Genomic DNA, 26597 nt, shown 5'->3' with positions numbered 1-26597 from the left:
TATTGTCCTATGCGCACTATCATTTTCTATACGTAGTGTTTGCGTTGGGTAGAATGAGGACATACATCGAGATTGCAATGTTGACAACGAGAAGGATGGAAGTCTGAAGCACCAAGAGTACAAGCATACAGTAACATCCCTAACAGATTATCTGTCTTCTTTAGGTCTAAACCCGGATGGTTTTACCAAACCAACTGCCAAGTGACTTGAGACTCTACACTTTTACCCGGAAGCCGCATGTTCATACCCAACCTCCAATCCATCAGTCTCCTAATCTCGTGACCTCCTGTCACCTTGATGCAGTGTAGCATCTGGTGTAGTTGCGATAGTTGAAACAGCAACATAGCCTGACAATGACCTTAATGATTCTCGTTGAATGGATCCTGGTCCTCGGGTCGCTGAATATGCGCTCGTAGTAATCGACACTGTCGTATTGGCGAACAGTAGTTTGTGCGTTAGACGGACCGGATGGATGCTGCGTGAGTCTTCAAGATGCTGTGGCTGGGTATATCCTCCTCGTAGGTAGCCGAGTCCTTGGCGTAATAGTGATAGGCTTTTGAAGGATATCTTTCTGGTTGGTATCGATTTTTTCGTCGAAGCTCCCGAGCTTCAAACAGCCTCGACCCACCTCATCCAAAGGGCAACAACAACAAGCTCGCACCAATCCCTGCCGCAACAACCATACACGGCACTGCTCCAAACATCTTCCCCGACCCAGCTGACGGAAGCGGCGCCCCCTTCAACTCCATACCCGTCGGCCTTGCTACTACATCCGGGGCATCAAAATATGCATACTTGACCCTTTCCCCATCCTGCAAATTCTCATTCGTAAGCACGCTCGCCTCATTCGGGAAATCCATGATCGGGACACTCGGATAAAAGCCTTTATTCTTGAGAATGTACTGCGCCAACGCATACAAGGCGTAATTCTCCGCGTTATTGGCCGCGTCGTAGCTCATCTGTGTAGAGAGAATGGCGAGGAGTTTGGAGCGCGTGGCGCCGTATGCGTACTTGAGCGTCTGGAAGTCTGTCGGGGTTTCGGGCTGTTCGTTGAGGACGCCGGCGAGGACGGACGTGTTCATTGCGCCTTGGGAGGTGACGAGGAGCCATTCGCTCGTCGAGTTGGGAGGTGCGGGGACGGGGCGCTCGACGACTGCGGTGCCGATGGAAGAGAAGTGCATGACCATGCGTGCCCAGAGTGAGGCGCGGTTGTAGTACTCCATCAGACGATCCTTTTCCATCTGGTTGTCGGCTTTCTTGTTTATGCGGCCGGTGAGGGAATCCATGCGGAAGTAGTCCCGGCAGAAGACGATGTGAGGTTCGTTGCCGATGTTGTAGGCTGCGTGGTCGCCTTCGCGCTTGTTTCCCTTGTCGCAGAGCTTCATGGGATCGTCGCAGCGTATGTGAATGTCCGAGTTTACGGCGCCAATTCCTCCTTCCAGGACGCCGTAGTTTGCCGCTCGTTGGAGGTTCGTGGCTATCATGTCCGTGTAGTTGGCCGTTATTGAGGGGCTGAAGAACTCTCGTGCAGGCTGTGAGGTAGGATCGAAGGGCGTTGCGGCGGCGAATAGACTTGTCATCTCCGAGAAGCCGTCGCGAATGTCTTCGATGTCGGAGAAGTCACAGCCCTCGCCGCCGGTGAGAGCTGTTGCATATGTAGGCCTGCCAGCGCCTTTGTCGTCGCCGATAACGCCATCTGGGCTTGCGTATGCGCGTGTCACGAGGGCGGCGACGAGTATGGGAGGGAGACGTAAGAGTGTGTGGAGCGTGAGCATGTCGACGAAGCCGCCGGGGACAGTTCGGTCGATCGAAATGTTAACGCGAGATGTTGGGAATTGCAAGCATGGAGGCCGTGCCGATCTTTCTCGAAGCTGGAGGAGGATGGTGTTCCTGTGGCAGTGGACCGGGGCGTTCGTCACACGCGAACTGGGCGAAACGGGGGTGTAGAAGCTTCAAGGATAGCCGCACAAGAGGCCGTGACGTTGGATAGGAAAAGTAAAGCGCATGAAGGAGCGCCGGCTGCCGGCAACCATTGCGAGGCTGGCCCCTAGCTTTCCGACCGTGCTTAGACGCGCTGTAACGGTTAGATCTTCCGACACGAGGTACTGAGACGGTAGCCCGGATATGTGACCGACGCTGAATCATGGTGTTGAGCATCAGCCTCTAGGTTGACAACCACGGCATTTCTGGTCCTCGCTAGGGAGGAGTCGGGCTTGAGCGACATGTTCATGACCGCTTGTATCGTGCAAAGTTGCTCTCTGATTGATGTGTTCCTTTGCTGAGGTCGTGTCGCAGGTCACTGAATGAGGCAAGTATCGGCTCGCATGTGAAACACCAAGCATAATGCCAAGACCTGGTCGTGACCACCTCGCCGCGAAACCATCATCACGATCTTATGAGTTGCGACTGACCTACGTAACAAAGCAGCTTTTATGTAGCCTGCATTTCATTTCCAGTGGTACAGTCATAGTACGTCAAAATTAATGGGTCATTGATGGTCAAATGGTTTGGTGGGTCGGACAACGGGAGATCCTTCCGCCAATGCCGACATCGCCTACTCTTTCTATTCTACCAACTACCAACTACCAACTACCAACACCACACTTTTATCAGGTCGCCACACGTCTACCAGGTCAGGGTGTCTCAGCTATGTCTGCTCTACGGGACGCAGAGTGATCGCCGTTCTTCCGTCGATCGAGACTGACAGCTTAGCCTCACCTTTGTGGTCTGCCACCGCAGTCTGTGAGCCCAGCCTGTAAGCTCTACCTGCCTTCATGTTCTTGAAGCCTAGAGTGAAGTTTCCAGCCATTCTTCCATTATAAAGTACTAGTTCGACCGATTCTCCGTCATGCGAATACGCCTTTCCAACGAGGACCTCAGGGAAGGGCACCTGCAGATGTGGAGATACGAAGTCAGTGTATGTCTCACATGCATTTCGCGCAGTCATGACTTGCCTCATCTAGAATTGGAGCGCGAAAGCAGTGTTCTGGCGGCCCATCTTTAAGAAGACTATTCCAATCGCCATGAGCACCTAATCTGCTCCTCAAAGTGTTGATCTGGCCAAGAGTGGATAGACCTTTATTCTTCAGTGCGCCAGTGCGCGTTTCGTACACCGGAAACTGCTCTTCGTCCGTCTGCCGTATCAACTCGTCGCGAATCTTTACATCCCCAAATTCGGTTGCGACGCTGGCCATGGCGACTCGGACATAGCCACGACCACTCCTGTAGTTGCCGGGATCAAGATTGTCAGCGCCAACAAGATTTGTCAACTCGAGATGTCCGTCGTTCGTCCAACACAAGTTTTCCTGCTTCATGATCGCCCAATGGCGATGCGCAACGTGTGGAAGATATGGTCCGCAGAATACACTGGGAGCTACGTCGGAGATTGCGCCTGCAAGTCCAGGAATCGTGAAGCCCGTTAATTCACTTCGAATTGGCAAGATCGTGCCGTCGGCGTTGGAAAACTCGCTGGCTAGGGCCGCTTCGAACCGACCTTTGAGCCTGGTGCCGTAGTCGTTGCTCAGAACCTTGTCAGACGCGACTATGCCACTTATGCCTGCAGATATGGCGATACGAAGTCAGTGTATGTCTCGCATACATCTCGTACAGGTACTACTTACCCACCAAATTACAGAGCGAGTATATCCAGTTGGGCTCGCATGGATAGAGATTGTACGGATTTTGATCCATATTGCGGAAGACGGCATCAGCGATCGAGCCCAAGTCGTATTTGTACCGGGCGCCATCTGTAACAACAAACTCCATTGAGTTCTCCTTGGCATATCGATCATCACGAGTCACGATCTGGTACAGTGCAGCCCCGAGCAGGATGTACCCAGATACCATCTGCGGGCTGTTAGTCTCTACCGGAACAGCTGAGGCTTCACTCACAATGTTGTCTTCCTTCACAGGATCCCAATCTAGCGTGAACTTGCCCATGAGTGACTCCCATTTCCAGAAATTCATCACCCTTTTCGACATGGACTTTTCGATCAAGCCCCTCTCTGCTTTGGAAAGATAGCCGTGGAAGTTCGGGCAGTAATGATTTTGGTAGGCTGTAAGTTCATATATGCCCTGGTAGAGCTGATATCGAATTGCCGAAGTCTGGAACTGATCAATCACATCATGGTAGGAGAAGTCATCTATGGGCGAAAGACCTAATTCAAGTACCCATTGAAGGAATCGGAGCGTTCGCTCGTCGGCCTCTCGTGATCCTGGACGTGGAGCTGGCTGGGCCTTGGCCTGATTCTCTTGGACTGCGTTTACCAGGTATGCATTGCGTTGCTCGCGCCTCTTTTCGGCTTCTTGGTTTGCATTCTGTGTCTGCCATGTTACATATGTTATGCCGAGGATACATGCCACTGTAACGATGGGTCCTGCAGCTTCCAATACCGTCTCCCTTGCAAGCGCAACAGCAAGCAGATCGGATCCTACCCATAACAGAATCGGAAAAATAAGTCCGCCGCAACCGAACCACATAAAAAGGATAAGTGGAACAGCGCCTAGTGTTAAGAAAAGTGCCAAGATCGAGGGGATGGTGCAGACTGCAACGAAGCCTGCTCCTGGGAAGAGAAGACCGATTCCAGCCACACGCGCTTGTGGATCATCGATCTTGTAGAACACGGCTAGGCCTGTGAATGTAAGAAAGGCATACTGTACAAGCGTACGCGTCTGATAGTATCTCTTCGCCTTTCCTTTGCCGCATTGCTGTGGTATCAAGACGTCTATATTGGTTAGCCTATTGCTACAGCATTCTCAACAGAGGTGACGGCGAACCCTGAAAGCGAAAACTTTGCGCAGGTGCATGATTGCTTCGAATGGTAGGCAAATCTGACTTGAAATCTTGCGATGTAGGTGCAATATCCGTGAATTCGGCCGTCGTTATCGTCGTCGTCATTGTAGACAGCGTTGCGTCTCAAGGCTGGGTAGATGCGATCGTGATAGCTTCTTCTAGTAATCCTGCAGATTTGAACGCTCAATCTATCAGAACCCCCTTTAAATTATTAATGCTCCTCATAGCTGCAACTTCTCGATCGCTCGGATATCCTAGTGCGACTCGAATGCAGCGACTCAGCACAAACCAATGGCGTTGCGAGCGTATCGCTACAAACCAGGTCTTACAATTAGTGAGCATTCATCGGCCCTTCCCCGGCTCCTTCTTTCCAGCTTGTATCCGTACATTGGCCTGCGTCATCTGAGGGGTGAGTGGCCCCAAGATGTGGGGTACAGAGCCGATACAAGCGGGGAGGCAAAGCCGCAACACATCGTGAGGTTAGGATGCGATCCGTCCGGCTCGGGAACTGACAGTATCCGATGCAATGAAAGGCGCTTGCAGACTCTTGGTGGGCGACAGTAGCGTTGCTACTCAAAGCGAATTGCGAGACATACTGCAAGAGTCAATTAATCTGTAGCTTCGACATTTTTCACAACCGAATCTTTGCTTCAGTCCAGCTAGCCGAATATGGCATGTTGTATCTTGACGGCTTTTGTCATGAACAGAATCATCAGAATCTGCGATACTTTTGATATACGCTTCCTCGAAATCAAATACAGCGATGCAGAAGACAGCTGCGCTCCGGCAGAGTCGATGAAGAAGAGGACAGAGTCAAAGACATGCCGCATCAGCATTGGTGGTATGACATGTGGTGCTTGCGTTGCAGCTGTCACAAAAGAGCTGGACAATGTTGTTGGTGTTCTCAGAGCGAATGTCTCGCTGCCTCTTGGTCGTGCCAGCATATTCTACAATCCCGCCTTGACTACCTCTGAGAGATTGGTGGAGGCAATCTGTGTTGCGGGCTACGAGGCTACACTCGGGGAAAGGAGTTCAGAGGAGGTTATGCAGAGACTGCGACAGTCAAAGGAGCTGCAATCACTTCGAGATGCTATATCTTCAGCGAGTGTATGTTCTACACTTATCCTTGGCCTGGAATATGTCCCCACATTCTTGGGCAAGTTCTTCTTGGCGTCTGCAAAGCGTGGAGTGATTCCCTGGCTACTGCTTTCGATGGCATTCAGAGTTCAAGCTTGGGATGCGCGGACAATCCATTTCCGAGCATGGTCAAGAAAGAGCAAACTGGCTGTCACCATGGACACGCTATTGAGTCTGTCGCTCATTCTCGGCCTTGGTTTATCCGTATTGCAAACGGTATCTGGGGGTTTGGCGATGAGCTCACAGCTATATGCATCCTCGGGCTCCTTTCTGACTGTTGTCATCCTCGCTGGTAGATATCTCGAAGCAGTCCTACGGAAGGAGAGTAATGCGCATTTGATAGCGCTTTACGAAATGAAGGCAGAGAAGGAACTCTACCAAATTTCCGGAACTGATATTGTGCTGCCAGCATCGCTGTTGGAGAAGAGCGACGATGTTGTCATTATGCCGCAAGCTACCGTACCATGCGATTGTTATATCGTTGAGGGGAACTCAGCCATTGACGAATCGACCATCACAGGAGAAGCGTTGCCCGTAACAAAAGAGATGGGAGATTTTCTGCTTGCAGGAACGAAGAATCTATCCCGTCGGCTGAGGGTCATCATATGTCAGGATCAGAGCGAGTCATCCCTTGCCAGGGTTATCGAAGGTGTGTCCACCGCCAGCGAGCAGCGACGAGAGGGCATGGAGCCACTCGACATGATCATGAAGGTCTTTGTGTCTGGGGTCATGCTGCTAGCTCTCATATCATTTGCGACTACTCTCATCTATCACTGGGGCTCACCGGGCTTGGATGTCATCACAGCCGCATGTGAGCGGGCCATGACTGTATTGTCTGCTGCATGTCCTTGTGGGATAGGTCTGGCGACCCCGTCCGCAGCCATGGCTGGCGTTGATGCTGCATATTCCCAAGGTGTCCTTTTGAGTGGCGGTATCAGAACTATGCGAGCCCTATGCAAAGCCACACATATCGTCATGGACAAGACCGGAACTCTTACAAGAGGCAATCTTGATGTCGTGAGCCACCGTTTCGATGGAGAAGTTAGGTTCAACGAAGATACATGTTTTCGGCTGTTGGCGGCCGCGGAAGCAGAAGACGCTCGTGTTCATCCCGTTGCGAAAGCAGTCTTCAAGTGGGCGCTGACCATGAGCAATTCAAGCGGTATGGTGCGCTTCTCAGAACACGTAAATAAAACACGCAATCTCAGATCTGTCCCTGGTAAAGGAACGAGCTGCCAAGTCCAGACTCTCGCCAACGTCTGGACAGAGGTTAGCATAGGATCGGCGGCATACCTGGAAAAAAGCGGCATCGAGGTCGCACTCGAAAGTATCGAAGCCTCCAGAGTGTACTTCGCTTTTGACAGGCGGTATAGCGGTTACATATGTGTTCAAGACACCATCCGCCCCGAAGCTTCTTCAGTCATCCAATCTCTCCTGTCAGACGGCTTGCGAGTCACTATGTTGACTGGCGATTCCGAGCCCGAGGCGTCGCGCATATCATCAGTCCTTGACATTCCCGTCCTTGCATCACGCGCGTCTCCTTTTGACAAGATGCGGCACGTTCAAGACTTACAACAAGAGGGCTATTGCGTCGTCATGGTTGGCGATGGCGTCAACGACTTTCTCGCACAGTCAACAGCGGATGTAGGCGTGTCTGTATCGTTGGTACAAGGCTGTCTGGCTCGCGCAGGGAGCGTAGTCATATTATCAGGCAACTTGCAATGTCTTGCTGCTGCGTTCTCCATCTCAAGACAAGTGGTGGCTCAAGCGAGGATAAATGTAAGATGGGCTTTGATTTATAATTTCATTGCTCTGAGTCTGGCCTTGGGCTTGTTCGAGGGCTGGGGCATTGTTGTTACACCGTGAGTCAAGTTATCCAGTAGAGTTTTTCAAGAAGCTACTGACCATCGTTTAGTCCTGTGGCTGCCAGTATGATGGCAACGTCAAGCGTTAGCGTGCTCTCTATGAGCCTTTGGCTGAGGTATCGGCTCCGAGTCCACAGGAGTTGATATTGCCAAGGATAGGCTACTCCTCCAAGGGTAGCAGTGAACGAGTTTCCCCAAGTAGTCCGAAGGCTTCAGTTGCTCCGGTCTAGTACAATGTTACGCCCTGCATATACGACCTCGTATCATTAGCCCATCGGCATTTTAGCCTATAGACAAATAATCCTACGGAAGAATTCACTTGGACTTATAATTGATTGACTAAGAAACAAGCGTATCTAGCCCGTATGACTATAAAGTTCAAGCCCCGAGTGTTTTCTTCCATTATGCACTGCTCCTTGTGCTCTACCAACGCTCAATACTCATATCTACCTACTTCCCCTTATCTGTCCCCGTCAACTACGGAAACAAGCTCACCACTCACTATCCACACACCAACACACAAACTATCACAATGCATTTAAGCATCTATACTACGCTCCTCATCCCGACACTTGCAGCTGCCGGCCGCCTCGGCGGCATCGACATGAACCGTGCCTGCAGAGACCAGTATGGGGGCAGCTGGTCCGCATACGTGTCACTCCAAGGAGGCGGGTGCAACGCCTGGAGGTGTGCTTATAATGGAGGGGAAGCCACTCCGCGCAGTATAGATACGCCGAGGGCATGTGTGAATCAGTATGGTGGCGGAGCGTATGCGCTGTGCTATAACGGCGAGTATGATTGGAGTTGTTTTAGAGATTGAGTTGGGGAGGTGTGAAGTCTACATTCGTGTACGTTGGGGTCAAGTCGAGAGTCTTGAGGGACCTTTACAGTTAAGCCTGCATAAACGAGGGTAAATGTGTCTTCCGAGAAGTTGATACGATCTGGGAGAAGGATGTTAAAAAGTCTTTAGCGGACAGGTAGATGAATGACACGATCCCTTTGCCCACAGTTAGAAACACGTCGCAGCGGCTAACAAGATTGAAGACTGCTTGTACGTTGCCAAACTGATCTCTAGGAAAGCCTGCAGTTGCGGCGAACCCTTTAAGCTACGGCAGCCAGAAGGCAGGTGTGATTAACTAAAGAATGTTTTTACAGTACTCTGTAGTTTCAGTATCTTGAGCCGCTATCTGCAACGTCGTCCGGATTTGTTCCTGGCAACAGTGTCCGCAGCGCCTTCTAACCATCTCTATACAGCGGCGTGGTCTAGCACTACGCATATCTAAGATCATCATAGGCTAGCAGCCTTCTCTAACCCCCACCGTATTGCGGCGTAGTCCAACTTCGTGCATCTCTAGAATGTTCTAGTCCCTCCTATATTGCGGCGTAGTTCAGCGCTGCGCATTCCTAGAATCACTGCACCGTAAGTAGACTGATATTAACTTATTCAAGCTTTTGAAGTAAGCATTAATCAAGTTAATCAGAAAGCTTGCTTGCGGGCATGTTATGACTGTCAATACAACTTCTCTACTTGTGTGACTGAAATCCTTATGGACCCGAACAAGCTAGTAAGATACATGATCTCGCGGAAATGGTTGCTGACCTTGCGCTCTTATTGGCTAGCTCTGGCCTACTGGGGTTTCCGGTATACGGGGAGGGTGTAGCTTCTATCTAAGGGAGCGGAAGGTTGATCTTTTGTTCCGCAACACCTCTGCTTGGGAAGCATGCTTCGAACATAAAAGGAGCGTCTTAGCCCTCTCGTTAGTTGAGCCATCATCTGCTTGTTGTCTGCAGCTCCTCATTCGTCCGTCTTTAGTGTCACGCGCCACCTCTAGGCAGCATGCTCCTCCCCAACGTAGCTGCCTTGATAACTCTTCTCACAATCACTACTGCTTCACCTACCCCTCTAGAAAACAAGAGCGCCGATAACGGGACGTTTTCCGCGCTCGTTAAATACACAGTCTATTGCCGCAGCGGAGGTAACACCCTGCCACGCTGCTACGAGGGAGGCTCAGCTGGCTGTCGCTGCACTAGCTACGGTATCTACAACTGCCAGGATGCAGAGTGCAACAAATACTGCAGCTGCGAACAGTATGTGCTCCTCAACCTCCACACGCCCACTATTGCTACTCACGATACTAACGGTGGTTATAGCGACTACCCCCAATGCCCCCACTGCCCTGAGGTCTGAATCACCAAATGGCGGCTTCACGCCGCATGAGGACTTTGACATCTCCATTATCTGGCAAAACTTGGATGTTCGGAGCGACTTTTCCATAATTCGCAAGGAGTCGCGGGGACCGATTGAGAGGATCATGGTCGACTTTGCAAAAGTGCTGGAGAGTGGCCTGTTTGAGGTGGTGAGTGTGAATGCGAGTAAGCATCTTTTCTGTGTAACGGTGTACTGTGAAAAGAACAGAGATGAGGGGGTGCGGGATGAGATTTGGAAAGTACTCTAGGGCTGTGCTAGAATGGCGGGTATGATTGGACTTGTTTTGGGGATTGAGTGAAGGTGTCATGACAGGGCGCTTGGAGATGTCAGGCCAGGCGCTTGGCCCCGTCGGGTAAAGTGTCGCCCCGCCATTGTGCCCTGCAGCCGGCGCATGGGCTCGACGTCAACGATGCAGTTTGTGCAAATGGAATTCAAGCTTTTGTCCCACTCTCTTTGCGTCTGACTCTTTCAACACGCTTCCCGGACGTGAAGCTTCTACCCACCAGACCTGATCATCGCGTACGTCATCGCGCGCCAGCCCGGGCACGGTTGTAGTCATCCAGTCAGGCTGCAGTCATCCAGTCGTTGTAGTCATCCCCGCTGTCTCCACTGTTGCACGCACCTCTTGTTCAACCATGGAGAACAACCTTTCTGCCGCCCGAGCATCTCGGCGCCACCTCGAAGAGCGCCTTCGCAACGACTGGGAGTACCCCGACGTGCCCGCAGTATGGTCCGCCTCAGACGAGGAAGTGCGCGACGCTGCCGATTTCCGCGAGCGCTACTATGGCGAGTCTGAATCTGGCGACTCGGATCACGACGACGAGGAGGGCACCGGCCCATACAGATTCGATAACCCAGAGAGCATCGGCGATGCGGTAGCAAGCACCAGAGAGGCGCGCAGGAGGCGTCGCAAAGAGAGGCTCGAGCGCGAAATGAAAGACAACGAGGGACTGCGCATCTGGGTGCAACGACGAGATGTGTGGACAGGCGCAGCGAGCGTCAAGAAGTACGGCACGAATCGACACACGGGCTACTCGTCCGAAGAGCACGCTGTCACCCCCACGGGCTCCGAGGCGCATTCCATCACCAGCGCCACGCCCGACACGTTTGACCTCGTCCCCGTCGCCGCGCCCCTCCTCGCCGACAACCCAATCCGCGCATCCATCACGCCCAAAGCCTACAAGGACATCTTCCAGAAAATCGTAGTCTCGTCGCGCACGCCCTCGGTCCCCATCAACCTCGCAGACATGACAAAGGCGCTGGTGCAAGGCTGGAAGGACACGGACGAATGGCCTCCGCGGGTTGGACCGCCCGAACCTCTTGCTGGTAAGAAGCGTTCTGTCACTGGCGCTGCATCGAATGGACACCACGGTGGCTTCATTGCGCGACATCCTCATCTAGAGAAGAGCGTCGACGGCATGAAACGCATTCTACATCTCAACGGGCATCATGAGCACGGGAATGGGGATAGCAAGGCTGAGGGTTGAAAGCTGAGGCTGGAAAAGCACTTTGTTTGGATCGAGTCAGTGTTTGTTTAAACAACGCTGATGCATCCCATGACAGGCAATCTCCTCTTCCACCACGCTTCTCACAGCGGGTCCAACGACAGAACCAACCAACAAGCGCCTGCGCCGGTGAACAGTGTGGATTTGCTCCGCGCTTCAGCATTGCAGCGCGTCTCCTCGGCCAATACGAACAGAAGCAACCTATGGTCGACTGGGTAGGACATGGTGCATGTGTATCGTCTCGACGTGGCCTGGACACGATGAGTGTTCGAATTGCAGCTATGCTGGCATTCGCGTCAGCATCCTACCTTGACCGTTGTGGAATGTGTCAAGGAAAGCACTCGGTAGACAATGACGAGCGTCATTGCTTCTTTTGATCTTCATGCTGGAACCCCATACAGATCATTGCCGCAAGGTTGGATTGAGATTTTGAGTTTTGCAGAACTGGAGACGGTTGAGAGACACAGTTGGAGATTTAGTTATCGAAACCCCTCCACACAAATCAAGCTTTTTTTCCCATAGAGATTAACCGGCAGAGTCCCATGTTCATTTTCCTGTTTGCCTTGAACTATCGGGAGCACTAAAAGCGCATTACCCATCCGCGCGGGATCTACAGTCTTCAATTCGGCCGATAGCGTAACATCGGGCTGTCGGCCGTTGCGCGCGAGCGAGCGCCGTCACACCTCGTGCCCGCCTTGCGGGGCTGTTGAAACTCTGCGCGCAGTGCTGAGTGGATCGTAGCCCTGTACAGACGTGCAGGCAGCCATAATCTAACGCCATGGCCATGGTAGTGTCTCCATCTATCTCGCGTTCCTCGGGGGTGTCGGCAGCCGAAACTCGGAGTTAGACCCGCCATGGAAGGTGGGAAAGGTGTTTGTGCAGTACGTAACCGATGGGAGGTGTGAATGATGATCGTCCTTGTAACGAAAGTGCACCGATGCGAGGGTTGGGAATAGACTTGTTCCGGCGAACGCATAAGTGTTTGCGATGGCCGTTCCTTTTCTTCATTCTGCCGCTTGCTTCCTTTGACAACAAAAGATTCTTCGAAAAAAGACTTGGTTCCTTCTCCCCACCAAGAACGACTTACCATAAGTTTATCAAACATGCCGGGCACACTCCAACCCCAGCAGCCTAATGGTGACGCGCCTCAACGCCGCGGAGTCTACCTCCTTACACACCCTCGCTCGGCATCCAATCTCTTCCAAACCATGATGGCCAAGCAGCCCGGCTACCAGAACAGTGGATACAAACTCTTCGATGCTGGTTTTACCACCTTGGTAGAGCTTGACAAGGGCAAGCTGAGTGAGTGGAGCGAGGAAGAGCAGGAGAAGTTGTATGATAGTTTCCGGGTGGCGTTTGGAAAGTTGGAGGATGAATTGGATGATTGTGCGAAGAATGTAAGTTTTCCAGCGTCTTTACTTTTTTTCCAACGGATAGAAAAGAAAAAGAGAAAGGAGAGTTGAAGAAAGAGAGTTGAATCAAAGTCAGAGATTGTGGGGTTCGGAGATATTATGGGATGGGGCCGCCGCCGCCACAACCGTACCGCACGTTTGTCGCGATCCTGCCGTGCGATGGCGTGCTCGGGTCGGCCCATCTATGGATCTGATAATACACTCCAACCCCGACTTGTCTCTACGCAAAGGCTTACTAACCTCAACCACGGCAGGGCAAACAAGCCTTTGTAAAAGAACATACAATCTTCCTCTCCGCCCCAGACAAGATCTTCCAATCCATCTACCCCGACGACGCGCCCCCCTCCCTAACCGTCCACCAACGCAACTCACCCCAAAATGCTGATACCGTTCACACGAACCCGACATCCGTGCCAGACAATCTCCTCCTATCGCTGCAGCCCATTTTCCAAATCCGGCATCCCATGCTAATGTTCCCATCCATGTTGCGCGCCCAACGCGACTGGAAACCCGATGCACGACCTCGTTCTCTGTATTGCAGAGCCACGCTCACGCTCAAGCACTCGCGCGCGCTGTACGATTGGTACGTCAAGCATGGAGCTAAAGCTGGTATCACACCGCGCGTCATTGACGCCGACGATATTATGAATAATCCTGCTGCTGTGAGGCAGTTGTGCGAGCAGACGGGGTTGAGTGCAGATGATGTGCAGTATGAGTGGTAAGCTGACACATTCCACTCCACCCTTCCTCCTTTCTTCCTTCCTTCCATTGGTGGCATGTACGAAATCGTTAGACGGAGGACGGTGGTGTTTATTCAATCTTGCGCTTATACGTTGACTGACTGACTGACTGACTGACTGTGTTTAGGGAAGAGCGCAAAGTGGAAGATCCGCTCATGGCGAGGTTCTTGAGCACAATCAATGCTAGTAAAGGGATCAAGCCTGGGCTGGGCGCCAAGGGGAAGACGCTCGAGGCTGAGAAGAAGAAGTGGGTCGAGGAGTGGGGTGAGGAGGATGCAGAGGATATGGCGAGGTTTGTGAGCGAGGCTCTGCCGGATTATGACTATTTGCATAGTCGAAGGACGGTGGGTGAGGGTGTTGAGGCATAGGCAATGAGAAGAATCAGATCTCATTTGCATCATGATTATATTCCCAACTATATGATGTAGAAGTCTTCTTCTGAATAATCATTAGGGTCGACATTCCTGCACCCTTGCCTTCCGTGCTTGTCATGATGGGATGTCATGTTCATGGTTTTCGATCGGATATCCCCAACCGCTGTCGCATTAGCCGTTATTCCTTTGAATACAACGTCAGTTTTGTGGGGGCTATCTCTGGTAGCCTAGCGCTAGATGCCTAACCCTCTCTGTCAGCAAATCATGAGGCTTTGTAGGTAGGGTTTGCCGCTTACGAGGATTTCCAGAGAAGGGAATTCCAATCAAACATGTAAGCGGCATCACAGCGTGGTAAACCGCGACAGTGGAATTCCACAACAGCTTACAGTCAATCGCGTCTGGATAGGTCGACTGCGGATACCAGAAGCCGTTCAAAAGCAGCTTTGATCATTAGCAAGATTCACGGTCCTGCGACACAAGTTCTGCTTTGAGCCCACCCAGGTATCGGCCCGTGTTAGGCAGTAGATACTACACGATTGTCGACTACATTCACCAGGAGGGTATGCCAACAGTTGTCTACTACCCGGGTGAAGGGATCTCGGCAGTAGTTAACAGTACGCCGTTTGGCAGCCGAGACAGTCAACTTTTGCGTCGTCAAAAGCGAACTGCCTTAAAACAGGCGACAACTTCCAGCGTGCAAAGAGCAGTGGATTCTCCACCAAGATCCGGCGCAGCATTTCCCCTCTCTTCTCTGCACCAGGCCATTTGCCCTGCCACACGCGTACATAAGGCACCATAATTTCCAAGGCCTCCCTAACCCACCTCCCTGCTCTTTCCTCACCAATCCTCCCTTTTTGTACCATCCGCCTCTCCAGCTCCCCCAAGAAATGCTCTCTCTCTTGCGTGTTCTCTACCAACGCAGCCTGCATGACCGCTAGTAGGATATGTGACCGGATTAAACAGTCCAACTCATCCACCTTGATTGCTCCAGCTCCTAGTCCGGCTGTCTCCTCCATCGCAACAGCGGCTAGGAACTCGACCTCCTCCTCACTCCCAATCTCTTCCTGCCACCCCCTCTGTAACGCTTGATCTGCAGTACCTCCATCCGGTATCCCACACCAGAAAAACACCGGCTTGCTAGGTTCTGGTTCGACAACCTTACCCGAAGAAACCTGTGCGAGGTACTGTGCTTCCAAACTGTGTATATCATACAATCCCGACGCGACATTGAGCCCAAAGTGATGGGGCCCCCATGCTTCGCGGTTGTCCTTGCGAGGCGATGGGTCAGATGTAGGGCTTGAAGATGAAGGGATCTTCTCCTCTCCCTCCAGCTGGGTGTTGGTGTTCGTGGACAACGCTTCTTGTTTCGATTCTGCGATGGGAGGTTTGTAGTACTCGTCTAGCCAGAAGCGCGCATGTGGTTCCGAAAAGGGGGGTGTGCTGGGGTAGGCCGCGTGTAGGCGTGTCAAGGCTGTGTCAAGCGTGCGGAGGGCTATTTCAGTAATCGTGTCAAATGGAAGGAACGGTTGCCTGTGGCAAGTCCGCCCCACAGTATAAGCCCAGCGGGGGAGCTTTAGGACGTGTTCGGATACCGGATTATCACGCGGCAGACACAGTGGGGAGGACGAGTCCGGAAGATCCTGGAGGTCGGGCATGCGGTAGAAGCGTGCTGTGTTGGGTTGGGTAAGGAATGCGGTGGAGTAGTAGGAGCGCCAGGCTGTGGGATTCAAGAGGGCATGGTGCGCAGTGTAGAAGGCGTCGAAGTCTGAGAAGGTGAGAGGGTCGTCTCCATTTAGTTGGTCGGTCCAGTGGTAGTAGGCTGCTGCGATCTGGGCGAGATAAAATATATCTAAGGTACTGTTTTATCTTAGTCACACACATGCAGGTGCTGGGTACATCAGTATAAGGGATTCTCATATGAGGATGTAGCTTACCGATTAAAGCGGAGCTCGTCCTCACCAAAAGACCAGCCATGCGCGTGCAGCTTCTCCACAACATCGAATACGCCCTGGCCGTCCCACAGCCCCTCATCGATATCAATGTATGCGATCCGCAAGACATCATCGTGACATGTCACTGGCACGATTCCGCCTTCCACATTAGCCAGAAATTCCTTGGCTTTATCGTCCATTGTAGTGCCTGTCGTACGCAGAATGCAATTGCTGGAGTTGATGTTTTGAAATTTGCCTCTAGGGCTGGGAAAGTAACAATATTGAGTGATAGGCAAAGTCGGCGATCGCGCGGTCTATATACAAGATGACGAAGGGGGCTAGGCCTAGTCGGGCTAAAGATCTACTGAACCTTGGAACCGTGGGTACCCTCACAACTACTTCACTTCTCGCTGCGAGACGCTTATGAACCTTGAACAGGACATTCAGACGAGACTCGCTGGTCCAAAATATATTTGGACGCAAGATGAGAAGAAGAAGAACAAGAAGGGCAAGGGTTCAGAGAAGTCGACTAAGCATCAATTGTTCTTGGATTGGGTTCGCGAGATTAGCAAAACAAGTCTTTTTCTTCTTGTTTTCTAGCACAGCACTTACTACTTACACATTAGCGGCACCGTATACGATAGAAAACTCAAACAGAACGGGAATAACATGCCCTAGTTTATCGCCTACGTTGGCTTCTAAGAAGAGATTCTAGAAAGATTAATAGTATTGTAGACTTCTAGATTCTCTATCTATACCTAGGAAGCCTTAACACGCTTTGTTGTAGTAGGTATAAGTACTTTGCTCTAAAGAGATGTTCAGTTTCTCTCTTCAAGGTAGTGGCGGTTCGGCCCTAAAGGTTCGCTCGTTGACTAAACTGTATCTGTCTTTGGCTCCTGCGAAAGCACGATCTGCGTGCGACTAAAGCTGGCCTTTTTCGAACAATACGCCCAGCTTGCGGCTTGCTCACAGACGCCGACTTCAAAGTCGCATCTAGGATGGTCTTTGTAGCCATTCCGGTGGCCCCTCTGTCTTCCTCCGAGTCCGTGTCTGCTCTCTCCAGCACCACTTCCCCGAGTTTCGCGTTGACCGTCTCCGCAGTAGCCCAAGACGCGTTCATGCAAGTTACCAAGGCATAAGTCTTGATAATCGAATGAAAATAGCCAAAAAGAAGATACGCCGGAAAGTACACAATGTCCGTGGGATACTTACGAAAGTGGGCCGATACCTTGATAAACTTGAACGCGACAATCCAGAGCGTGAGTGCAACCGCGCAAGCAGTAAAGTAGCTCGGCCTTCCACATTGCCGCAACGTGCGATGAAGCAAAAAATACATGCTCAACTCGTGGAGAAGCGATTGTCGAAAAAACCACATAAGCAGACTATACGACATGAACGGATGTCGTACCCACGTCGACTTATTCATCAACTGCACTGGATTATTCCGCCAAGTCGTGCGTGTCCACCTCAACACCTGACCCAAAAACCTGGGCCACTCACCCAATTCCGTCGTCATCAGACTATCCGGCCCAGCCTGCAGTCCGACATCCCAACCATGTTCAACCAGCCAGCGCGTGTGGAACTTGTCGTCGTCTGCGTTGAGCGGCTCTTGCATGAACGGTAAGCGCTCGTTGAGATAGGCCTCGAGGAACAGCGGAGAAGCATAGATGGCGGTGCGGAAGACGCCGAAGCGACCGGGCAAAGTGGATAGACCACGGTCGATGCCGTAGGTACCGCGGTACTCGTACGAGCGACGTACCAGGTAGGCCATGCCCATGAAATTCCAGAATCCGCGCAAAGAACACGCCGGGTGCGCGTGGTGCCTGGCTTCTAAATCTGCGCTCACGGCACCGACGTGCGCATCTTCAAAGGGCGCGAGCACGGAGGCGACGAATGCGCGTGATGCGGGCCAGTATGTGTGGTCGTCTTGCAGTATTACGAGACGTGACGAGACTTGTTTGAGGGCTTGGGCGGTTTGTTCGCGACGCGAGGCTTTGATGCGATGAGAGACGATGATGCGCTGGCCATCTTCTGAGAACAAGGCTCTGAATGCATTGGATTGTTCTGCGGCTTCTATTCCTGCAGTGGAGATGATGAGTTTGGGGATGATTTGGGAGAGGATCGTGCGGATGACGTGGTGGAGTGTCGGGGACATGAGGTCCGTTGTGGGGATGATGACTGTGACATCGGTGGTGTGGTAGGTGGGCGATAGAGGTATGGGTACAGGCCGGTATCTATATGTGCCGTACAGACTAGTGACAACTCGGATGTATCGTAGTAGGAAGAGGAAGAGGAAGGACAGTGGATAGAAGTTTTGTTGGAAGAGGCGATAGATTGGCCACCAGAAGAAATGATCGTTAGAGGGTATCAGCGATGCAGCTAGATTACGGATGATTTGTGGTGTTAGTGTGATGAGAACTTTTCCTGCTAGGAAGAACGTTACGGACGACATTTCAAGATAGTGCTGAAAGAACTTGTCCAGATCGAGTAAGCAATGACAATGTATTGAACGATGTTATACAGTTCCTTGCTCGCATTAAGATGGGCTTATGTACTGCAAGAAACCATGGAATAGATAGTCCCTGTGAACAACTAAAACGTGAGAAAAATCGCGTGACATGCGCGTCTGCTGGATAGACTGCTACAAAGTGAAGGGACAGGAGTGTTCGAGCATGGAGCAATGATGTTTGGTATCAAGGACGTGATATATAGCGCCCTTGGAAGCGACAAGCGTGACCTTCGCACATGGTGAGGCTTCTACATCTGCTCGTATTGCTTCAATAATAGATGGCTTAGCACCAATACGCTTCTCTTCGACTCTCTTCTAAAGCTCTTGTCAATCTCCTCTGCTCTTCTCGCTCTTCTTCTTCCTGATCCGCAAGACTAATCTGTAACGCGAATTCTAGTTCCAGATCCGCCTTTTGATCAGCTTTGTACAGCGGTGATTGATAGTGGTCGTTCATAGGGGGATGTTGAGTGGCTGTATGATCTGGCTGAGCGTGAGTGGGGATGGTGTTGTTGAAAGCAAAAGTAGTATGAGTGGTCCGTGGTTGGGCGGCTGCGGTATGAGGCGACAAGTAGACGTTGTCGGCTGAATAGAACTCGTAAGTACTCGAGGGAACAGCGGTACTAGTGAAGTCTGCTGGAATGGCCGCAGGTGCTAGAGGTGACTGCAATGTGTGTGTGGGATGTGTTGGTTGCCACTGGGGGCTTAGTGGAATAGTAGCAGGTGCCAGTGGTGGCTGCGATGTGTGTGTAGGGTGTATTGATTGGGACCAAGGATTTGTCGGTTGCCACTGAGAATTTATTGGTTGCCACTGGGGATTACTCATTGGCAAAGGCGTTGGGTTCGCTGGTGGCATACTCATCTTTGGGATCGAGCTGGGTAAGGAAGAGAGCAGATCTGTGTCGGGAATTGTGTATGGTATGGCATAGCCTCCGTTGTGTTGAGCTGTTTCTCGAGGCATGGAAGGTGGACTGGCCATGTTGCGTTGTCCTTGTGGCTGTTCAGGTGGGGACTTTGTGCCAAAGCTCCTACGATGCTGTGGCGAATTGGGCAATATTTGTTGTTCATGTTCCTGGGTGAGAGGAGACTTATCACGCCGTATGCCCTTAGATGAACCAATCCAATGAGATCGCCGTTCCTCGCCGCGCAGACTCAGGCTTGATAATTTCTCTTTCAAACTCAAATCTCTGGAGACCTTCTCGGGCGTAGCTCGAGACAGAACGTCATCTGATTTGCGCCGATCTTCTTCGTTCAAGACATGCGGTTGTGTACTGAGATTCTGCTCCGAGGTGCTGCCTGGCGCTCCGGGTCTTAGCAACGCCGTTCCCTTCCCACTCAACACGTTGATTAATGGGATGCCTGGAAGGCTCACAGGTTTCGATATGCTATCCTTGGGCGATCCTTCTACCTCGTTGTCTACTTCAACGCGGTCAATCTCCCTGAAGAAATCGCGAGGGAAGCCGCTGATCGAATAGCCTTTGGTCCGACCTGTTGAAGTGTGGAGATGGAGTCTGATGTCCGCATCTCTCCCAGATGTTGCTACTGTCAGCTCAACCTCTTGAACGTCAAGTGCACCATGGCTGGCCATTCTCTCAATGCGCGAGGAGTCCAAATTGATCTTGTCTCTTCCATGCTGTTGATTGCCATCCCAGGTATCAAAGTACGGCTGGAAGTCTGCTCTCTGATGCTTTTTGAAGAACAACCCCATCTCCTTTGCCCAGTCTGATGATTCTTCGAAGCGACATTGTAGCCTACCTTTCACTTTGGCAGCTCTCTGAGACATATCTCTTGTCGCATGCGTTCGTTCAAAATAGAAGCTGCTAGCGACCAAGCGGAAGACAACACCCTCGAGATCAGCCATGGCCTCAGGCCCTTTGAGATATCGGGAAACATCTAATTGGAGTCGATCAACCTCGTTTACGTCGTCCAGCCGTGGCGGTGTTCGACCAATATCTGGATTTATGCGAACGTAACGGCGAGAATCTTCACTATGAGCAGTGCTTCGCTCCATCCCGTCCAAGAACTGTTCCCACTGACGCTCGCAGTGTATCGAGTCTCCTAACTTGTTGATCGCTGCCTTTCCATACTGGAACATACCCGCAAGGTGTTTAACCTTACTGGTCGCCTTTATCTTGGCCTTGCCATGACTGAGAGATGATACGATATTGCGCTGCATGTCGAATCTCTCAGAGCGGAAATCCTCTACCATAGCCTGTTGATGCTGCGATGTGCCGATAGATAGCAATAGATCCGGGTGATTATCTTGCACATCTGGCCATAGTAGTTGCCGTTCTCGATTTCCCACCTTTACTGGGTTGTTATTGTAGAATGCTCCATCAAGATAGGTCTCTCCGGTGAACGGATGAACGAATGGCTTGAAGAATGGGGTAGCGGCAGCAGTCGCTGCTCCAGCATGCCATGTTCTCATCTCAGCATCCGGCTCACTAGGTCTCAGGAACTCGTAACTCTGCTTGTCGTCTTTAGGACTTTTCCGGCAGTAATTCGCGATTACAATGCCTCTGGTGGCCACTTCGTCTGTCGTTGTCACAGCTACCCGAGCTACGTTGTCTGAGCTCTCGGCCCCGCCAAACAGATACCCATCTCCAAGTGACTCAAGCAAAGCTTCGTGGAACGGGGTAGTCTTCCAGGTGCTGCCGTGACTAGCCGTAGCGATGTATTGAAGAGGGGCGATGCCATGGAATTCCCGTGGCGAGAACGCTTTCTTGACGAGACGCTTGAATTCTTCAATGCATTTGTTGACAGGCCATTGCTTTACAGCAAGAGCCAGTGCGATGATTCCACCGGTACTTGTTCCAACAATGAGATCGAAGAAAGCACTGATTGGAATATTGACGCCTAGCTTTTGTTGGATCTGGCAGAGAACCTCAAGCTCGGCGATTCCACGGATACCTCCCCCATCGAGTGACAGAATACGAACACCTGCAAAATCAGGCTTCATCCGAATCCTCCACGGGTATCTCCAATTGCAATCGTCGATATGCAAGGGACATTCTTTCATCTCCATCGTGCAATTTCGGACTGTGCCAAATGCTTTGACACATTCAGTGCAGAGGACATGACCACATCGAAGGACATGTTCAGGAGGCCGCATGAGACAGCATAGACACGTAGCGTGACTATTGAACTTTGACGCGCCACCGACGGCACGGTAGAAACTCGATATGTTGCGGGCATGCAGTCTTCGAATAGGACCCAAGGGACCAGTCTCCTCTGAGCTATCTTCCTTACGCTCTAACTCCTCTTGCACATCATGCAATCTGGTCTTGAGAGAGTTTAGCCATACGTTCTTGTAATCTTCCGCAGTGAAGCTGGACATGTAGTGACCATGTGTTACCTTGCCTCGATTACCAGTTTGGTGACCCTTTTCATGACTCTTGCTTACGTTGACACATCGTCCTCTCTTAGCGTGAGAGAATTCGCAAGGCCAATGTGAGGAGCAAAACTCAACCAGAGCATCTTCGAAGTTTGGCTGATAGTCTGCGAACAGGTCGTGTGGTTTCCCCTTTCTGTAAGTTGCGCAGTCATAGAGGAAGCAAGAAGCCACCATGAAACTCAAGTTCTCGAATATCCATTCTCCTGTTCTATTTGGATACTGCCGCTGCATCACGATAGCAACGCGGAGAATGTGGCCACCCAGGTTCTGAGGTATCGGATTCCGAATCAAGGAATAACTCTTGAAGTCAAATGGATGGTTTAGGTCTTTCGAGAAATGTGTGAACGCTTTCTGGATATAAAAGCTCAGGTCCTCGGCTGATGATAGAAGGCCAACTTTCTGCTTGTTCAGATACGATGCTTTACATGTTTCCACAATAGTGTCGTGCAGTTGTGATACTTGTTTCGAGAGACGAGGCATATCCTTGGCTTCCGGGAGACGCACTACTTGGAACGAAGCGTAGTAGCAGTGAAGAAGATCGCGAAGACTTCTGATGGGCCTGTTTCTTTTCCTCCATTTCTCTACAAGCTTTGTGACTTGAGCGCTACTGTATGCTGGATTTATCAAGTGGTCATTATTCTCGAGCAGGTTATTCGTTGCATCTCGACCCATCCACAGGTTGGATGGGATGCGTGTGTTTGAGAAGTTGAGTGCGATGATGGCGTGAGGAAGTGTACCTTGATTAGTACTAGCTTCGAGCGAGGACGACGCCCAGTCGAGCAGCTTTGGAAGCACGTTATGCTCGAACGTCCTAAGCCGTCAGCCATAGCCTCTGATCCACTGGCTTGGGGCAAACTTACTTCGGGTTGTTCAGCACGAAAACGACGACATCGGAAAACGTATAGAGAAGGCGAGGATAGAGCTGAGTAACAGCATATTGACGAGTTCGTGTCTGGTCTGACGTTGCCCATTCTAGTGAACGTGCTCGCAGACCCAGTTTCCGAGAAGTATCTGTCTTCGTCTGTCTCCGGGAATGAGCCCCGATTGGAATGCGCTCTCCTGCATTAAGGCCTTCGCAGTCCGCGTAGAATATTGGTCTCTCTTCTTCCCAAGTAGCAGGATCAACGTATAGATGAACATCTGCAGAGGTGGGTGTGGAATCGTGGAGCGGGCTCCCTGGGACTGGTGCTTTAAACATGGACTTGTTGGCTTCGTATTTCGCCTGGTCATACTCGATCAACATCTTGATCAGAGTACTCTTTCCCGCGCTAGTCTCGCCAATAAAGGACACCAGTTGTGGATACCTAATCTGGTCTGGGTTTGGCGAGTTCTTTATCAGTTGCTTGAAGGTGTCAAAGTCCTGCAAAAAGGGCCCATCGTCCTGGAATCTATCGATTCCTAGAAGGTCGTCAGCCTATTCATCTTGTCTTCCGTTCACGGTGGCTGAGATCGGTAAATGAATATCATGTTACGCAATCTTCAGTGATTTTCGATACTCACCAAACCATGTTGTGTTCCTGTCTTGGCTATGGAGTTCTTCGAGATCCAACTCTGTTGTTGGCATCATTAAGATCTTCTCGAGGCGTGCGCATTGTAAGTACTCTTGGTACTTCAGCTGCCTGTGCTCTGAGGATACATGTGTAGGTTGGAGTGGCCAGCATCTGTCGCACAAGCAGCTCTTGCAGTCCGAACAAAAGAACAATTGTCTTTGCCGATCGTTTCTATCGTCACATCGTGGATCCATGCAAACGCCTTGCTGGGAGATTGTGGAAGCCATGTTAGAAATAACAAGAAACTGGGGTGCAGGAATTAAGCACACAAAGCTGGGGCAGCGCGCACGTACTAGCGCTACTCACTCAGCTTACAGTAAGAAGAGAGGGCCACGAAATAACGAGGGGCAAAGAAGTGAAAGGAGGGCGGCAGGTTCAAATACCGTGGCTCCCCAACCGTCAAGTGGTGGCGTAAAGCCAAAGTGATTTTGGGGGCCAATAGACCACTCGAGTCTCGCGTCCGAGATATGCTTTCGGAGCCTTGTCGCTTGAAGGCCGTGATGTGTGTGTACGGTACCGTGATAACAGACTGGAAATTTAGAGGCTGCGCCTCTGGACCAGGTGAACACATGATTACATGCCTTTACGTAGCGCTGTAGCAGCTGTCCTGGTAGTATTGACTGATCATGGCATTCAAGAAGAAGTTACGACAGCCTAAGGCAGAAGTCGACCAGGCTGCGGCTGAACATCCACGCTGAGAAAGTAAGTCAGCTGTGGCTGACAATGGCTTATTAGGCGAAAGGCGCAGCTCACGCAAAGTTAATGCGCAGCCTTCAGGTAGTAGAAGCCTACTAACGAGGCTGAACTCATGGCTGTTCTGCCAAGTATCGTGGCAGCCATCGCTTGGTGCATAGGCCTAGAATGAGAGATAGTAGTAGTGGTAGTGGTCGTGCACGTGAGCGGCTCCCACCCGCAATAAAGCACGGGCTGTAAGCTGGGTCCGTCCAGCCCGTGGCTCGAGACTCAAGGCTGCCAGACGACGAAGTAGCGAGCTAGGCAGGAATTTCAGAGTAACGACTGTATAACGTATGCGACAAGCGGTTTTGTATAAAGCCGAGAGTTTCTAGAGATGAGGAACACGATGAGGCAGCTGCGCTGCCGTCCACGAATGGGCAACGAAAAAAGCGGCACCTCGCTACCTTGCTACTACCACGAATGGCTTGAAACGATCGGCTGGGAGCCGAGGCGAGCCACGAAAGGTTTTGAACAACGAATTGCTGGAGGTACCCTCCAGCAACAGTCCACGATATCTCCAATGGGCGGGCAACGCCCACTAAAGCCGAGAGTCTTTCTGCCGGAATTAGGCTGCCAGCTTCAAAGTACTGCCACTCGCTACCGCCTTACACTCCGATAAAGCGGGGTATCTTTCTTTCTGCGCTTATCTCTGGTTTGAGGTATTCATTAAGCATTAATCTCCGATATCAAGCATCAAATTCGGCAATCAAGCAAAAATGGCTGTTATATAGAACATCAACTCTCCAGTATCGATATTGGCCATCGACCTCTGGTACAGTGCATCGGCTCTCATATCAAGCCTCCGTCTCTGGTATCGAGTATTCTCAAGGATGAATCCTACTCCAGTGCTCAAGCTAGCGCTTGTCGATCGATGTCAACTATATGTTGAATATCAGACCCCGCTAGAAGGATTGAGCGCATACCTCTTACCTTTAGACACCAAGATCGGCAACCACGAAGGAAGCTTCCAACCTGGTGGACACGGTTTTTCGTTCAGTGCTCGAAACATCGTTCTCGAGCAGAACATTCTTTGCGCTGAGCTGAAGACTAGTGGAGGGGACTGGTGGTACGATCAGCTCGAGGTGGTCGTTAATGTTTCAACGGATCGTACGCCAGTGAGCTTCTCGGTCGAATTCCGCCGATATGATCCCGATCGCCTGCAAGGATGCTACAATATCAGACTTATAGGTCAAGAACTCCTCGCAGCCCAGTATCATGGACCGAATGAAAAAGCCGAGGACATATATATTGACCTAAAGCATTACCTCGGAGTTAAAAATGGTGCTTTCGACAGGAATAAGCGAAGCTTCTCAAGCAGTGTCCAGAACGCTCATTTGATTGGCACCACTCTGTGCGCGACTCACAATGACGGCTACCCAATTTCGATCTCATTGTCTAGGGTGCTACGGTTGAAGAATGGGTCATTCTCGCCCCTCAGAGTAACGAAGAACGAGGATCTGGACTATGAAGTCCTGACGGATTTGTCAAATAGGAGATGGCTACCGAACTCGGGTCCTCCTGTACTAATCAACTATAAACAAAAGCGTGCATGGTATCTCATTGCAAATTGCCTCAATTCACGTGGTTCATATCAGGAATCGACTATCAGACTCCATGATATCATTGGACCAGGCGATGATGAGATGTTCACCTTTTTCTCTGAGAAGCCAATACCCGAACATGCACGCGAAACAAGATTTGAGAACGGAATCTTAATTGCTAGCTTCGATGCGGGTGATGACAAATGGATTCAGAGATCATTTGATTTGGCCGAATTGGTGACTAATGAAGGAGGCGCATTAGCTAAGTAGGTGAACTTCTCGTTTGAACAGAATCCACCGTTTTGGCACACAAGCTTGTTAGGTAACATAGCTGACCTAGTGTTGCAGACGCAGATTCGGCTCAGAATGCCCTCGGTGTAGCAACTTGTTCTATTCAGGCGCACTCTATACCCCTTCCTCGGGATCGAGTATACAACTTAACGGGCCAGCAGTGTCAAAGACTCGTCATTGTACGTTTTGCAAATTGGTCAACAAAGCTATCAAGGAGTACGCACCTGCTTGTGATTGGCACGAAACGTGGGTACTAGCTCGCGATCGCTGGGAAAACCGCGGCACTCTAAGAACTATTGCAAAGAGGGAGGTGCTGCTTGTAATTCGAGCTTATGGAATGAGAACTAGCACGAGAAGAATGTTGTACGATCGGCTAGTACATGGAAAGCAAAACGTGCCAAAATGCGTCGACATAAATTGCACGATAATGCTTCAAGTTGGACACCATGAAAAAGCAAATGAGAAAGGGGCGGCAAAAGCCCGTGCTCCAAAACGTTATCGAACTATCCCACGGAATACGCATGATCTTTGTTGGCTGGATCCAGGTCTAAGATGGTCGACGATTCGGAGCTGGATCAAACTCTGTCAAACAGAACACCAAGATTGCTTAACTCC

General features: G+C 51.1%; 9 protein-coding genes across 9 annotated transcripts; 4 read left to right on the top strand and 5 right to left on the bottom strand.

The window, feature by feature from the left end:
- Positions 1 to 289: 289 nt before the first annotated feature.
- On the bottom strand, positions 290 to 1775 carry CC77DRAFT_1034817 (hypothetical protein; the record flags this gene model as incomplete). The annotated part of the gene is made up of 2 exons (XM_018526895.1): positions 290 to 383; positions 703 to 1775. 2 exons carry the CDS (start codon positions 1773 to 1775, stop codon positions 290 to 292), a joined length of 1167 nt encoding a protein of 388 aa, XP_018380862.1.
- A 623-nt stretch (positions 1776 to 2398) lies between these two features.
- Positions 2399 to 4990, bottom strand: CC77DRAFT_443769 (hypothetical protein). The gene is made up of 5 exons (XM_018531711.1): positions 4777 to 4990; positions 3892 to 4724; positions 3621 to 3846; positions 2955 to 3556; positions 2399 to 2890 (listed from the first exon to the last, which is right to left on the bottom strand). Exons 1-5 carry the CDS (start codon positions 4895 to 4897, stop codon positions 2648 to 2650), a joined length of 2025 nt encoding a protein of 674 aa, XP_018380861.1. The 5' UTR covers positions 4898 to 4990; the 3' UTR covers positions 2399 to 2647.
- A 471-nt stretch (positions 4991 to 5461) lies between these two features.
- On the top strand, positions 5462 to 8614 carry CC77DRAFT_1053995 (hypothetical protein; the record flags this gene model as incomplete). The annotated part of the gene is made up of 3 exons (XM_018527776.1): positions 5462 to 7791; positions 7845 to 7910; positions 8155 to 8614. 3 exons carry the CDS (start codon positions 5462 to 5464, stop codon positions 8612 to 8614), a joined length of 2856 nt encoding a protein of 951 aa, XP_018380860.1.
- A 1270-nt stretch (positions 8615 to 9884) lies between these two features.
- CC77DRAFT_946572 (hypothetical protein) lies at positions 9885 to 10250 on the top strand (the record flags this gene model as incomplete). The annotated part of the gene is made up of 1 exon (XM_018535091.1): positions 9885 to 10250. The coding sequence occupies one exon, from the start codon at positions 9885 to 9887 to the stop codon at positions 10248 to 10250; it is 366 nt and encodes a 121-aa protein (XP_018380859.1).
- Positions 10251 to 10416: 166 nt separating this feature from the next.
- Positions 10417 to 11761, top strand: CC77DRAFT_1024801 (hypothetical protein). Its single transcript, XM_018525938.1, has one exon. It carries the CDS (start codon positions 10639 to 10641, stop codon positions 11488 to 11490), a length of 852 nt encoding a protein of 283 aa, XP_018380858.1. The 5' UTR covers positions 10417 to 10638; the 3' UTR covers positions 11491 to 11761.
- Positions 11762 to 12611: 850 nt separating this feature from the next.
- Positions 12612 to 14028, top strand: CC77DRAFT_1065939 (hypothetical protein; the record flags this gene model as incomplete). The annotated part of the gene is made up of 3 exons (XM_018528854.1): positions 12612 to 12905; positions 13175 to 13638; positions 13788 to 14028. The coding sequence occupies 3 exons, from the start codon at positions 12612 to 12614 to the stop codon at positions 14026 to 14028; spliced, it is 999 nt and encodes a 332-aa protein (XP_018380857.1).
- Positions 14029 to 14642: 614 nt separating this feature from the next.
- CC77DRAFT_998964 (hypothetical protein) lies at positions 14643 to 16239 on the bottom strand (the record flags this gene model as incomplete). The annotated part of the gene is made up of 2 exons (XM_018536551.1): positions 15969 to 16239; positions 14643 to 15891 (listed from the first exon to the last, which is right to left on the bottom strand). The coding sequence occupies exons 1-2, from the start codon at positions 16163 to 16165 to the stop codon at positions 14643 to 14645; spliced, it is 1446 nt and encodes a 481-aa protein (XP_018380856.1). The 5' UTR covers positions 16166 to 16239.
- Positions 16240 to 16580: 341 nt separating this feature from the next.
- On the bottom strand, positions 16581 to 18417 carry CC77DRAFT_1013012 (hypothetical protein; the record flags this gene model as incomplete). Its single annotated transcript, XM_018523807.1, has 2 exons — positions 16581 to 16676; positions 16936 to 18417. 2 exons carry the CDS (start codon positions 18415 to 18417, stop codon positions 16581 to 16583), a joined length of 1578 nt encoding a protein of 525 aa, XP_018380855.1.
- Positions 18418 to 18587: 170 nt separating this feature from the next.
- CC77DRAFT_443365 (hypothetical protein) lies at positions 18588 to 24033 on the bottom strand. The gene is made up of 3 exons (XM_018531710.1): positions 23366 to 24033; positions 22726 to 23263; positions 18588 to 22676 (listed from the first exon to the last, which is right to left on the bottom strand). Exons 1-3 carry the CDS (start codon positions 23640 to 23642, stop codon positions 18758 to 18760), a joined length of 4734 nt encoding a protein of 1577 aa, XP_018380854.1. The 5' UTR covers positions 23643 to 24033; the 3' UTR covers positions 18588 to 18757.
- Between the last annotated feature and the right edge of the window lie 2564 nt (positions 24034 to 26597).

Source organism: Alternaria alternata, assembly GCF_001642055.1.
Source record: "Alternaria alternata strain SRC1lrK2f unplaced genomic scaffold CC77scaffold_25, whole genome shotgun sequence".
Lineage (NCBI taxonomy): Eukaryota > Fungi > Ascomycota > Dothideomycetes > Pleosporales > Pleosporaceae > Alternaria > Alternaria alternata.
Note: the sequence above shows the minus strand (reverse complement) of the source record. Positions and strands in the feature narration are given on the sequence as shown.